This window comes from Colletotrichum costaricense (assembly GCF_030867565.1).
Source record: "Colletotrichum costaricense strain IMI 309622 chromosome Unknown Scaffold_7.1, whole genome shotgun sequence".
Lineage (NCBI taxonomy): Eukaryota > Fungi > Ascomycota > Sordariomycetes > Glomerellales > Glomerellaceae > Colletotrichum > Colletotrichum costaricense.
The window spans coordinates 2,224,619-2,238,898 of NW_026848236.1; the positions used below are offsets into that span (position 1 = coordinate 2,224,619).

The window sequence follows — 14,280 nt, forward strand, 5'->3', positions numbered from 1 at the left end:
GTGTCTTTACCTTGACAAGTAAGGTCGCTCACACTGAGAGCTCTGGGACCTCAGGATAAGGTAGGGGCCGACGGAGCCCCATCTTGAACCCCTGCCTACGGATATTCTTTTGGTTAACCGGATAGGTTGCCCTGGACCCTACCTTAGCCTGGCGCCCGCCCTACCAGGTCTGCAGAGCTCTGCAGCAGTCTGCAGCTGTGTGCCAATCACTTGCCTCGCTCAATGAGGTGTTTCTCCAGGAGTCCAGATATTCTGCTGTTCTCTCTCTCTGTCTCTCTCTCTCTCACACACACACTCTCTCACACTCTCGTCTATCACTTGCCACAATGCGATCTTCGTGGTCCTCCTACTTCCCCGCCAGCGAGCACCTCATCCACCGTACCTGGTAAGATGGCCCGCATGATGATACGTATCACGATACGGAAAATGGCCAGTCTACTCCGTAGTTGTCCATGGAATTACAACTACTAGGTGAGATACCCCAGAAGATGAAGTGTTAATAGCTTGAGGCCTCCTACCGGATTCGGATAGACGGCAGATGGAGCCGAGTGAATTGAAACCTCATCGAGCCGTTACGACCACCCGGTGGCCTCGGCCAAATAAACTCCAGGGCGGTTTGTTTTCATTCACTGAATCAATCGCACTCATAACTGTGACTCTCGTCCAAAGTCTGAGGTGAAAATGGGAGGGATCCTGAAGCAGGCACCCCGTACTCCGTACTCTGTACCCCCTACCTTACCTGAGCTGCGACGGGGGCAGGCAGCTTTTCGTCCAACGATCAACCTCACTTGCCGGCCCGTTCCTTTTCTGACTGGCCCAATGTCTGTCTGGTCTGCAGTCTGATGATTTGATGTGTGTGAGGCCGGGCGTGAAGCATGAGGTGTGAGGTGTCAAGGGCCCGCAGCATGTCTTCAAAGCTCGGCGCGCTGGATAATCTGCGCCGGCGGGAGGGAACCCATCGGAGCCCTCACACAATCACGCCGCACCAGGCAGGAGCACCTCACTTTACCTCACCTGCCTTTACCTGAGGTATTACAGGCTTGCAGCACTCCGTGTCCGTGAGATAGACGCCTCGCACACTTATTCACGCGCCCGCTACCCACGCACATCTTCCAAGCCCAAGCCCAAGCCCACGTCTCGCACCCCAGAATTAACCTGCGAAGCATCCGGTGATCCACTCGTACCGCTGTCGCTCTCCGCAGACTGCAGTACAAGTGCCCAAAAGTCTTGTCCAAGGACCACACTGCGCACTCCGTTGGCATCTCGTCAAATCTCCTTGGCTTTTCCCCATCCCGCTTTCCTCGCTTGGAACCTTCCCGTTGCCCGCCTGCCCGCTTGCCCGCCGCCATCTCCTCTTTCCCATACCTTACCTTGCTCCGTACCTTACGGATACCCTTATTGCTCATCTCCCCTCCAGACTCCAGGGCTCCCTCCTTGACCGCCCATCAGAATAAAAAGGAAAAGGGCTGACGAAGCGTGCCACGCTGTTCAACACGTTTTTGCCCCTCTCCCAGCTCTTTTCTCGGCCCTCTGCCGTCTCTTCCGTCCCTCTCTCTCAGCTCCTGCGCTGTTTCTACCTTACCTTACACCAACTCACCTCACATACGGGATATCCCACTTGCGTTACCTGAGAGATACTCCGTACCAAGTCTGCCAACCTTGTTCTGCTACCTTACAGCCTAACCGAACAACCGAACCGAAAGATAAACCATGTCTTTCTTCAAGAAGCTCACCAAGGAGTTTGAGGAACTCAAGACCTCCTTCTCCGACGACAAGCCCGCCGAGAAGAAGGACGACCAGCATCAACAGTACCAGCAGCAGCAACAGCAACAGCAGCAGCACCACCAGCAGCCTCAGACCGGTAAGTGAAAAGAAATTCCCTCTAAATCTCTCCTCTCTCTCTCTCTCTCTCTCTCACTGCCCGTTACACCGAAGCAAGCGAGGGGAAAAGAGGACAAAGTCTCCAGATTTGTTGATGGACAGTCATAAATCATGTACACGTCCCCTCATACCTTGTCGCAATAACCCTGCCTATTTCAACGTCTTCCCTTAACCGAGCCATCATCTGTCTTCTTTACCGCTCGATATCGTTCAGATCTAAACAGATCTGCCATCGTCGTTACGTTAAGGTTACTGACTCGCGCTTCTTATTCACACAGGCGAACGCGGCTTCGGTGATCAACCGCAGCAGCAACAATACGGCGGCTACGGTAGCGGCGCTCCTCCCTCCAACTACCCTTACCCATCCCAGGCACAGCCCGGTTACGGCGGCCAGCCCAGCTACGCCCAGACGCCGCCTCCGGCTCCCCAGGCTGCCGCGCCCCCCATGGCCGCTCCTTCCGTCTCCAGCGGCTGGTTGGTCCAGTGGGACACCAACAACAACCGCTGGTTCTACGTCGACCAGAGCACCGGCCGTTCCCAGTGGGAGCACCCGTCCCCTCCTACCGGTGGCCAGGGCGGCTCCTCCTATGCCCCGCCTCCCGTTCCCCCCCACCCTTCCTCCGACACTAGAGCCTTCGGCGACCAGGGTTCCGGCTACGGCTCACCCGCTCCACAGTACGGCGGTGCCCCCGCTCCCTACGGCGGCAACCCCAGCTACGGCGGTTCTCCCGCCCCCTATGGCCAGCCTCAGTACGGCGGTGCTCCCGCTCCTTACGGCCAGGCTCCCTACGGCCAAGACCCGTACGCCCAACAGCAGCAGGGCCAGAACCCGTACGGCACCAAGGACAAGGAGAAGAAGAGCAGCAGCAGCGGTATGCTGCTTGGAGCTGCCGGTGGTCTCGCTGTCGGTGCCGTTGGTGGCGCGTTGATTGCTAACGCCCTCGGTAAGTCAACCCCTTTAACAACGCTTTACGCAATGTGTCACTTGCTCTTTGCTCTTGTTTAAGATCAAATCACTAACATTCACGACGCAGACGACTCTGATGATGAGCACAAGCACGCCGCTGCCCCCGCACCTCAGCCTCAGTACGGAGGCTACCAGGATTCCTACAACGACCCCTACAACCAGCCTCCTGCCGTGCTCCCTCCTACTGATGCGGATGGCTCCTCCGTCTCTTCCAGTGATCGTGAGGAGGTCCAGGAGGCCAGAGAGGAGTATGAGGAGGCTCTCGCCGCCGCTGCGGACTCTGATGCCAGCAGTAGCGATCACGAGCGCCTCGAGGAGGCCAGAGAAGAGTACGAGGAGACGTATGAGGAGGTTTACGAGGATTAGACGTCTCACAGCAACCTCGAATTGTGAATTTGCACGCGGTCAGAGCGTCGAACTTGCTATGACGACTTGACGAAAAAAAAAAACAGGATGGCTCAGCATTGCGTAGCAGTTGTGACGGCCTCTAGAGGAGGATGTAGAGCATGGCTTGGTGGTTTTTGGGGGAACAATCGTTCGTTTACCTTATCCCATAGCTTGCGAGATCCAAAGCCCCCTTGGAATTCAAACGCGAGACGCAAGTGTTGGTCTCTGCGTAGTTCATTCAATAAGGAGCACCCAATCTTCGATAGCGTGAAACATCCTGATGGACGTAGAATCGATAGAAGGTCGTGAGGGTGTGGAGAGGAGGATCCAAGGGCATTGTCGACCTCGATTTTCCTCCTGACCTCCTTGACGATGGCTGCTGAAGAACTTCAATAGACTGGCTATACAGAGTGACTATACAGATGGAGATCACCCCCATCACGCGAGCATCACGCGGACATCGCGTCCCCCCCTTGCCCCCTTGGAGAGCCTCGGTCGAAAGATGATACCCGGCTAAGGCAGTATAGACCAGGGCAAACCGCGACGATGGGTCGGGAAGGGGGAGTAGCTGATCGATGAGACGCAGGGAGGAAAGATGTATATGCCAGGCACACAAAACTCACTCCCGTAAAAAGGTAGGTACTGTTGGTTCCTGTTGGTTCCTGACTTGAAGCGAATTAGCGGTAGCGTGTAGGCGAAGAGATGGGGAGTGTGGAGGGGGGGGGGGAAGAAGGATATTCGCTCCCACGAACAATGAACCCTCGGCAGATAGAGCGAGGTGTGGGTTGTGTTTGCTGTTGTCGACGGGTGTGGGGTAGTGGGGGGGGGGGGGGGGGGAGGGGGGGGGGGGGGGGGGGGGGGGGGGGGGGGGGTTTCAGTCATCCCTTGGATCGGAGACGGCGCGATGGCCGGCGAGACATTGAGGTATCTTGCACAGTATCGATCGAAATCATGCTTCTCTATAAGGTGGTGGGGGGAAGGGGGGGTGGGATTCGTGCTTATGCGGCGGCGGCGTCGGCCTCGTCGCCGAAAAAGTCGTTTCTTTTTTTCTTGATGTTGTGGTTTTTCTTTGGTTGATTGGTGTTTCCCAGGACGCGGTGATGATTTACGTTACCTGACCCCAGATTCGCGAGACATGCATGCGTGATGCTTATGCCTAAATCTGTTGGAACAAAATCCTGCTCGCCTTGCTTGCATTTCACATTTCGATGCTGTGCTGTGATATGCTCCTACCCTCTGCATCTTGAGGGTTTTTTCTTCTTCTTCTTCTTTTGCGTAGTCATACTATGGTAGATAGAGTAGGGCTTGCTGGGTGAGTGGGCAGAAGATCCAAGGTTAAGCTAGATCGTGCCTGAAGGGGTGTGAGATGAGATATGATGGGATGCAACCGAGAAAGAAGAAAACTGTTTGTGCGATTTGAAGACTCGAGACAATGATGGAGAGTGTGTTATCTTTGGTTATCATGACGCGTGCTTTTCGCGTATCTTACGGGATTGCCGAGGTTTTGTGACATCGAGAGAAGTCGTGAGTTGCGTCGATGGTCGAATTCGACTTACACGCTTCACAGGTGCTATCCGTGTCCGGAGTACTGCTTTCTACGCTTCATCAATCGGACTTTCATTCAGTGAATTGCTCGCTCATTCTCTCATTCACTCGCCCAATATCCCGATGTCACTCTTTGACCATACTTGCTACTCGAGTAACTCAGCCTCCATTCAAGTCCGTCCATACAGCTGAGCTCAGGTAATAGCCCGCCGAAGAGAATTGAACAGACAGGACAGGGTACCTGCCTGCCCCCCCAGGCCAGCCGTCCAGGCCCTTGGGAGGGGGAGGGGGGACCCGACCCCACGGCCGATTCAGGCACATCGTCAAGCCGATAGGTTCAGCTGGCGCGGATGGGCAAGGGAAAAAGGGTTCGCACTATCCAGTCCCTATCCTTCCCGCCCCGATTCCCGTCCCACACCCCATTCGTTTCCCCTTGCCCTGGGCGAAAAGAGTTCATCTGGGCTCGTTTCAAAAGGTTGGGAACTGCGGTGGTTGGTTTGGCCTGGCCCTACCGAGTACAGGCCGCACCCCCGGACAGGGCGAGATATTCAGGTACGGCGGGAGGGATGCGGCGTACTATCGATAACGCCAGCCACCCCTTGCGTCCCGTCCTGCGATCGCCACCTGACAGAGTACTGCTTCCACGCTGTTAATTGCTGTTTGTCCAGGAGGTAGAGCGCTCGATTTTCTTGTCTCAGTAGGGGAGAGCGAGAAAAGTTTGCCGGTATGATTTGTATTGGGCTGTTTGTATTGTACGCGAGTGATGATCGAGGTAACGTTTCTGTCCTGGAGAAGCGAGAACCAAGTGAGAGAGAGAGAGAAAGATGACGGGCGCCGTATCAGGCGCTGCAACATGGGAATGGCGGGGGAAAAGCACTAGGCCCAACACGCAAGACCAGCCACCCTCCTGCCACCATTCCTCCGTGCCTTACCTTACCTTGGACCAACGATCACGACACTGGGCCGGGAAGATCCACCCGCGCTACCAAAAACAACTATCGCAATCTGGTATCCCCCATCCTTACTTGCGATAGTAGTCCGTAATGGTCCAGAAAAGGGACGGCGAGGCTGGGGCGGATGGGGGGGCGGGGGAACCGGGGGAGGAAAAATACAGGAAGCAAGCTGCGCAACAGCGCATTGCGCGCGACTGGCGATCAATCTACCGGACTTGTCGCGTGGACAGAGAGTCTCTAGTGACAATTTAGCTACGGATAGCATGGCACAGAGAAAGCTGACAAGGCTGGGCGACGTCTGAGCGGCTACAAGTCAACGGCGCGCGGGGGGCTTGACGTGACGGCTCCTTTGACAGTTCCAGTTGCGACAAGACAGACGGGTAGCTAGTGTAGTGAGTCGTAAGGTTGGTAATGTTGAACACGTCCACGTACGTGACAGACATACGCATGCGGTCTCTAAACGTCACGGCTGCATGTATCATACCGCAGTATTGTGTCGATGATATCAATCAGAGATACTCCGTATGGCGAGCTCATTCCCGACCATGGAACAGAGGCGTCAATCTCAATCGGAGCAGATCCAAGTCACAAGAATGCAAAGCACCTAAGAGGTTTTGAGTGTATCCGAGTTTTTGGTATTTTGGCCTCTCTGTAATAAGGCACATAAGGTGACAGGATATCTCGCGCAATGAGATTCCAATGACCTATTCTGGTAGATAAGGTATGCTTGCTCTCGGGTGACGCAGCACGCGTGAGAAGAGAAAACAAAGAAACCAACATGTCCCAACTCAAAAGCTAGTTCCAAGCTCGAGATCAACTAAGCGCGAGATGAGGCGCTGAACAACCGCTCCTAAAATGTTCCACAAAAGCCGTTTCCGGGCTCTGACCGTTTGGTACTTGTAAAAACGCCACATTCGAACCCCAAGACAAATAAAATGGTAAATTCCCAGACTGTCGACAATGACGCCAAGGTCAGGGTAAATCACCGCCAGGTACCGTGAAGGTTGGCCCTGCGGCTACTCCTCCGAGGTCCCTTGAGGCCGACGTCACCCTGGACCATGAGACTCTTCCATCGCCGGGATAGGCAGTTCCGGTCCTTGCCCAAACTGCGCGCGCAATCTTGCCACTCCGTCTTGGAGAGCTTCAGCTTCTCCAGCACAAGCTCGACGAGTATCCTATCATCCTCGGCACTCCACCGCTCTCCATCGGCCTCGACCTCCACGGTTGGGTCTTGTGCGCCTGCCGCTTCCATGCTGCTGTGGTTCATGTTCACACCGTCGCCGTTGAGGAGGTGCAGTGTGTGATAGTCGGAGCGCTCAAGGCCCAGAGGGATCACCTCTGGTGCGATGCGCGCGCGTTTGGGTGTAGAAGGGTTGGATGGAATAGGGTTGTCGTTGGTAGTTTCGAAAGATTGACGCTGAGATGAGATGTCGAGATCGCTCTCGACGTCCTCGTCCGTAAGAAGACCATCTTCACGACCCGTCTCCTCATCGGCGGCGCGCCGGCGCTTGTTCAGACCTCGTGGCGGCGCGCGCTTTGCGATGCGCTTGCGCGGAAGGTGATCGCTGTTAGTGGCGCCATCCTGCTTTGCGCGCGAGCGCAGGCGCAGTTTGTGGGGAGCAGGCGCGTGGGCGAGAGGCGGCGTGGGAAGTTGAGACGGCGTGGGAAGGTATTGTTGCGGCGCGTCGTATGAGAGAGCGGCACTGGGAATGTTCTGATGCTGAGGCGATGAGAGAAGGGCTTGGAGAGAGCGGCAGCTGTCCAAGATGTGACCGAAGCCACTACTAGTTGACAGGGTAGGAGGGCTCGAGGGAGGCGATGCGAAGAGAGACGCCTGGAGTCGGGTAAGAGGCGGCTGCGACGTGTCGCATGAAAAGGCGGATGGCATAAGCATCTTGAGGGATTTGATCGGTATGCAGTCGTGGGCTATCGCTGTCGAGTGTCGCGCGATGCGATGACGAGCTGGCAAGGTGGTTTGGTATGCGACGGAAAGACTTTTGCGACTGTGCGCGAGTATGCGACGGGATAGAAAGCGAGGAGGCTTGGAATGCGCCGGTGGACTGTAGGGGGCGGACGAAGGGGTCTTAAGGGCGAGGATATTAGAGTGATAAGTGTTTCAATATTGAATCACAGGGTCGTCTTGTTTTCTGCAATGAGAGGGAGGAATGCGGGTGAAGCAATAATGTGTGTGAGTGTTGTGGTGTGTCGGTGAGGAAGTTCGGGCGGGAGACGGGAGGGAAGGGAAGTAAGTGTAAGTAAGGTAGTTAGGTAGGTAGGTAAAGGTAGGTTGGCTGGGACCTGGATGGCGGCAGAGTGGCAGGTGGCAGATGGGATGGCGAAGGACTGAAAGGCTCTCATGGGGGGGGGGGGGGGGGGGGGGGGGGGGTGGGGAGAGGGGGGGGGGGGGGGGGGGGGGGGGGGGGGGGGGGGGGGGGGGGGGGGGGGGGGGGGGGGGGGGGGGGGGGGGGGGGGGGGGGGAGGGGGGGGGGGGGGGGGGGGGGGGGGGGGGGGGGACTTGGTACCTTGTGTCTGGCAAGGGCGAAAATGGGCTTTGTTAGTGCGCTGGAGTCAAGAGTGGAGCATCTGACAAGGGTCCGTCCACTGACTGGGGCTCTGGGGCCCTGGGGGTGGGCGCGCAAGCTGCATGCTGCTGCAAGTACTTTGGGCCGTGTCCCCATGCGAGCTCTTTCACTGTCTGGAGACTGAAGCACTCGAGGAACGTCGCGGTACGTATCCATTGCTTTTGCCAGGGATTTTAATGGAAGTGGGAGGCAAGAGGGTCTGAGCTTTCATTCAGACCGACCCTTCCGTTACGTCGTTCTTTCTTTCCTCTCAAGCCTCTGTCCAAAGTCAATGTACTCCGTACCTGGGTATGTCATACAATGCCTTGGCTACCTTACCTTACCTGCCTCAGGTTCTGACATGAGGTAAGCAATCCATGGTGTCTGTACATTACATCCGTCAAAGCCCTAAAAGACACGAGGCATGCGAGTGATGGTGATGGTGATGGCCATGGTGATGATGGAAGCACCCGAAACAGTCTGCAGTCCAATATGACTTGCTACGTACGCACCATCAGGACTCGTGGTACGGTCGAGGTAGCCTTCATGAACGAATGGCTGGACAGGCCACGCGAATGGGTACGCCATCGCGACTTCTCCCATGGAAAATTGTCTCGTAGGGCCCATTTTGTGTCTCAACCGCCTCGGGCGGTACCTCGAGTCTGGGACGGCGGCGTTGCTTCTTCCCTTTCCACCATCACCCTCCCTCCCACACCTCTCTCTCCTGTCCCTCACCGACCTGCAGTAGCTTCCCTCTCACCTTCGGGTCTGCACCCTACACCCTCATCCCTCGCCCCTCGCTCATCTGCAAGGGTCAACTTGCAATAGCAGAGAAACTCACCATCGATCCCCCTCCCCCTTCTTGGCCCTTTTCGTTTTTCCTGTGACTCTGATCTCTTGTCACACTCACACCCGCCTCCGATCAAAGGCAATACTGCCGGCTCTTTTGTTGCTCCTTGCTTCTTCCTATTTGTCTCGTCAACCTTACCCTTTCTCCGTCTCTTCTGTCTCTCCTCCTGTTCATGCAAGGTGGTCGCAAGACTAAGGCACAAGACCATTCATCTTTACTGTCTCTGCCTCATCTCGTCCCCATCTCCCCCTTTGCCCAATCAATAACCTTTGAGCCCATGAACGATCGGACAGCATCCATCTCCCTGGGCTTCTGCGGCCGAGAAGAGAGCTGCAAGACATGCGAGACATACTCTCCCACAGGACATGCCTTCTACCTGGCCTCACGAGGCTCATGACATACATCCACCTCAGCTTGGTATCCCCGTTCTATTGGAAAGCGTAAGAATGTAGAGAAAATCTACACTTCCCCTTTTGGCTTACTGCGCTCGCTCAGACTTTATCGCTAAGGAGCCGCGGCTCGCGCCCTCCCTTCTGTCAAACTCCCACACAATGGGACACACGGACGGCCAACCAACGTAGCACTCTCTGTTGAGCCTAGCTCGAGTCAGGGCTTCCACACTCTTCGACTTTCGAGGCGTCTATTGTTTCCAACGACAGACTTGCAGTCAGTTCGGCCCTACAAGATTGTCTACAGCACTTCAGTCTCTCTATGCACTCACGTTTATCCACAGTTGCTGCGATTGCTTCAAAGTTTCATCTGCTAGATGAGCCGAAAGCAAAGGACTATAGATGATGACCATTGGCGGTTACATATGGTCTTCACGCTCGTGCTCCCCCAGCCAGTCTGTGGAGAGAAAAAGTGCTCCCAATGCTGCGCCACTCACCATTCACTATGTACCACTTCCATCGAGAGACTGCTGGGATTGCACAAAGGGATCTGGGCTTGGTGCTGCAGCACGTTCCGTCTGCGCTTCGGCCAGCTGCCGTCATAGTCTCTAGGCCTTGATTCGAGCGATCCCTAGGGGCCATACCGGACGGTTCTGGCGACATGTTCCGATCGGGCCCCTACTACATCATATCTCTCTGGTTCCGGATACCACCTTCTCTCGGCCTCGAAGGCCGTAATCAAATCTTGAGAGGCCTACCGGACTCCTCCTGAAGCTTGTTCTGCGTCGCATGGTACTCTGTACAGAGTACTCCGTACTTACCGTGCTATACGACCAAATACTCAGTCACACATACTATGCCTGAACCATCCTTTGGAAGTTGTGGACGAGATGACGCATGACTCGAGGGTGCTCCTGGCCATGGAAGCCGGTTCATTGCTCCCGAAACGCCCGCCTCTCATGTTATCGTTCAACGACCTCATGACCCCCCTTCTCTGTGATGCGGGACCACCCTCGGAGTAGCCACGGGGTTGTTCATGAGCGCGTGAGATGGCGGTGTGGTGGTGGTATTCTTAGTGGTGGTGGCTTTCAACCTCAAGTTGTGACGAAGAGCGGCGGACCGCCTCGAGGGGTTCGACATCCCGTCGTGCTCCGCATGCCAGGCGCCCTGGACACACAAAGAGGGGCTGTCTTTAATGGCTTGCATCAGAAACGTGGGTAAATCCGCTCCATCATGCCCCGCCTCTTCCAACTTTCGCGATTGCGACAAGGGCACTCTCTCAGTTTCCTCTCCCCCTCGCTCTCAACGACTGTCGAAAAGCGAAATTGCAAAACCCCAGCGGAAAAAACCTCTCGATGGCTTTCCTTGGCCCAAGTAGACAGGCAACGCCAGACCCAGAATTGTCAAAGATTGACCGGACCGTCGAGCCTAGCATCAGCCGGCTTCAGCACTTGCAGGAAGAGCAGGTGAGCGGTGAAGAAATGACTACACCGAGAAAAGATGTGGAAATCCCGCGATTGCCGCCCAATCAGTAGGGCATTGCGCCACAAAACGACGTTGAGTAAAGAAAGTGAAAAAAAAACGTCCTCGTCGAGAGAAGGTGGGCGGTGCCCGCTGCGAAACTTTGCGATGCGGTCGGCGCGTCGTCGCGAGCCGCACGCGTTTGACGCGTCTGACACGTCTCCATTAGCGGGGTCGCGTTTAATTGCTTGCAGGACCCATTGGCGAATCAACGAGCTCTCGGTGAAGTATGGCTCACGCCATTGGCCGAATGTTCTCAAGCCGTTTCACTCGACACAGTGCGCCGGTTCCCAAAAGGCGGGTCCCTGCTGGCTACGTACCCGCCTTTTCCAACGTCACTCGTCGACTTTTTCCTTGAACTTCCCACCGACAGAAATGTAGTGTCGTGTATGTATCCGCATCCGTACTCCGAAACGTGGTCCACGTTCGATTCGTGAGAAGAAAGAGTCCACCATCCTGTTTCGAGGAAATGCTTCTGGACCCCGACGTCCTGCGGAGTCATCTATGGGACTGGAGACTTGCAGAGAGAGAGAGAGAGAGAGAGGTGGGCATTTGTCATGACTTGCCTCCGATCCCCTCTCCCACCCCGTTCGTCCCGTCCATATGCGCAATTTCTGCCCTCTTGTGGACCCTACCCGTTTGTCTACCGTCCTCTCCCGAGGAGGACCCTCCATCGTCCTATCCGTCAAGTGTCAGTCACTACGGTAACTGGCCGTCCACCCTATGCGCCCAGCCAATCTCTTTCGTTGCGCAAAAAGTCGAGTGCAAAAGTCGTCCTGGCAACGATCGGGGGCACGGCGGGCGGGACACACTACCATCGAACTCCAGGCTATCCACCAGCAGCACCTGTCCATCATCGGATATGTCCCTCTCCCGCCCGCTGTGCCCCGCGCCGCCGCAAAGCTTTGACCCCGCGGGGGCAAGCGATTTGTTTCTTAATGCTGATGGATATGCTGACTTTTCGGGCAATCTAAGGTATCACATACAAATACATGCATTCCAATCGCACACTTGTGACATAAACGCAATACGAACCTATGTTGTTGCCAGACCTGCAATTGCGCAATGTTCAATTTGTGTGCTATTGAAATCACATAATAACCTTCGATGGGCTTGTATTAGCAAGCAACTGTCTCCTACAACCCCTCATTTTCTGCCTTTCTCGACGAACAGGCCGATGAAGCACGCCTGCTCAATATCCGACTTCAACTATATCCCCTACGCATGAAACACTATCCCTTCCAACGGTCCTATTTCTTATCAAACCCCCGCCCTGGTTCCAGGTGTTCTTCGAGGCCGTTGTGGTCAAGCCTGTTCTGGACAAGCGTCGCGGCGCAGGATCCAAATCGCACAGTTACTTCGCAGCGAATCTCCTAATCATGGTTTCGTTATTAATGATATGCTCGCAACTAACAAGTAGTTTCACAAGTTTACTTAATCATCTTCCCCAGTGGAACTCGCTCTCTTTTATCGCATAAGGCGATGACTACATTGAAAAATTATACAAGTTTTCCTAGGTGAAGCGGTATCTGTGCCTAGCCGCCCTGAAGACTCATTATGGATGTAAGGGATCTAGGAATGGTCTTATGTTCATCTTCATCCGCGGTGCCGGGCCTCACCCAGTTCATAAGTCGTCCATCCTCTCTTGTCTTCTTCGATGATAATCGTGTCTGGCAATACAGCCAACTCTTGCGGTATTCAAAGCACAGACTAGGCGGTACCTGGCCACTCTAATCGATCAATGTCCTGCTTTCAGTACCTACAGTATGTCATTAGCCTTCCTATCTGTGTACCATGACCATCAATAAGAACTTCTCTCATCATTGAACTTGGCGGTTGTATTCTACGCCAAAAAGTTGCTTCTTTCTTCATCGTCTTTTTTTTTCCACCTGGAAGAAGGGGCCTCATATTAGTACCTCATTGAGAGGACAAAAGTTATGGTCATACGCTGTTCGTACAAGACCGTACTTCTCATCTTCAGCCGCAACGCCTATTCAAGAACAAGAATCATCTCATTTGATCTTATTGTCGCATAGCGAGATGATTGGTCTTTGATCAAGCCCACACTAGATGATGGGAAGCTTCAAGCTTTCAGCGATGATAATCAGATCTTATACCCAGGGGTCGTCTCAGGTAGCCGTACGCGTCTCGAACTGAGTCTTAGACGTACTGGGAGTACCATCCATCTCCAGTGACGCCACAGCCACCTTGGCTCGGATCCTTCTTAGCCATCGTATTAATCTTACGATCACAATATGGATGATCTCCCTCAATCAAAGCCTTCGAATCGCACTGGGATTTTGTGGACTCAATCTAACGCAACTAAGTATCATTCTCATCCTCTACGATTGATCTGGCATAGTTGTCACTGGCACTACACATCAGATGAGAGCTCATCAGCCCTAGATGAATGCGAGGTATATCAGGTGCTTTATATCCAGGTTCCTTATTTATGGATAGCAACTTTTGCTTCGCAAATTTGCGAGAGGCCCTCGCGTGCATACCACCCAGCCTCTTTGATGTTTTAAGTCATCATAAGTAATGCGTAAGCTCCTTTGCAGTATGTCATCTGCTTGATAGGAATTCAAAGTCTTTATCACAGCACTGAATTCTTCTTGCTCTCCTTGTCTTTGTTTAATCGTCTGTAAGCTCACCCCTTTTGATATGCCCATCATGTTGATGTCGAGAGCTTGTGAATCGATAGCTGTTCCCTTCTTTCACATCTGCCCTTCTGCTAGTATGGATCGTAGGCATTGCTGGTAGAAGTTTTACCCCTTTCTCTCAACCAGTCTTCCCTCATCAAGAGTCTCCGTGAAGAGCAAGAGTTCCATATCTTCCTGGATTTGCCCTTCTTGCGATGCGTGCTTCTTCCTGGGGCAGGCAATGACCCCGTCTTACCCGTCCCCTTGCTGGTGAAGATTTCTCTCGAGGACGCGAGGCTCACTGCTTCTCGACTGCTCCCGCTCTCGTTATGGTTAGGGCTTCTTCATGAGGCGGCAATTCACAGGTTATTGTACCCGCTCTTTTGATATTGAAGATTTCCATGGAGGGCGAGAGCTCTGGACTTTTTGTTTCCTCTTCTCTCTGCCTTCTCTTGTTTTGATTCTCTTTCTCCCCTCGACAACCCGAGTTTTCGTTTCTTTCCTCGACACTGTCAGCTTTCTTTCGCATCTCAGCCATCAGTATTCGCTACACCAGCAACTCAACGAGCTTACTTACCCCTTAT

At 54.3% G+C, this 14,280-nt stretch overlaps 4 protein-coding genes across 4 annotated transcripts; 2 read left to right on the top strand and 2 right to left on the bottom strand.

The window, feature by feature from the left end:
- Nucleotides 1–1,710: 1,710 nt before the first annotated feature.
- On the top strand, nucleotides 1,711–3,214 carry CCOS01_07897 (uncharacterized protein; the record flags this gene model as incomplete). The annotated part of the gene is made up of 3 exons (XM_060456060.1): nucleotides 1,711–1,861; nucleotides 2,160–2,825; nucleotides 2,916–3,214. The coding sequence occupies 3 exons, from the start codon at nucleotides 1,711–1,713 to the stop codon at nucleotides 3,212–3,214; spliced, it is 1,116 nt and encodes a 371-aa protein (XP_060313952.1).
- Nucleotides 3,215–6,715: 3,501 nt separating this feature from the next.
- On the bottom strand, nucleotides 6,716–7,627 carry CCOS01_07898 (uncharacterized protein; the record flags this gene model as incomplete). Its single annotated transcript, XM_060456061.1, has 1 exon — nucleotides 6,716–7,627. The coding sequence occupies one exon, from the start codon at nucleotides 7,625–7,627 to the stop codon at nucleotides 6,716–6,718; it is 912 nt and encodes a 303-aa protein (XP_060313953.1).
- Nucleotides 7,628–8,702: 1,075 nt separating this feature from the next.
- CCOS01_07899 (uncharacterized protein) lies at nucleotides 8,703–8,921 on the bottom strand (the record flags this gene model as incomplete). The annotated part of the gene is made up of 1 exon (XM_060456062.1): nucleotides 8,703–8,921. One exon carries the CDS (start codon nucleotides 8,919–8,921, stop codon nucleotides 8,703–8,705), a length of 219 nt encoding a protein of 72 aa, XP_060313954.1.
- Nucleotides 8,922–11,523: 2,602 nt separating this feature from the next.
- Nucleotides 11,524–12,071, top strand: CCOS01_07900 (uncharacterized protein; the record flags this gene model as incomplete). Its single annotated transcript, XM_060456063.1, has 2 exons — nucleotides 11,524–11,973; nucleotides 12,030–12,071. The coding sequence occupies 2 exons, from the start codon at nucleotides 11,524–11,526 to the stop codon at nucleotides 12,069–12,071; spliced, it is 492 nt and encodes a 163-aa protein (XP_060313955.1).
- Between the last annotated feature and the right edge of the window lie 2,209 nt (nucleotides 12,072–14,280).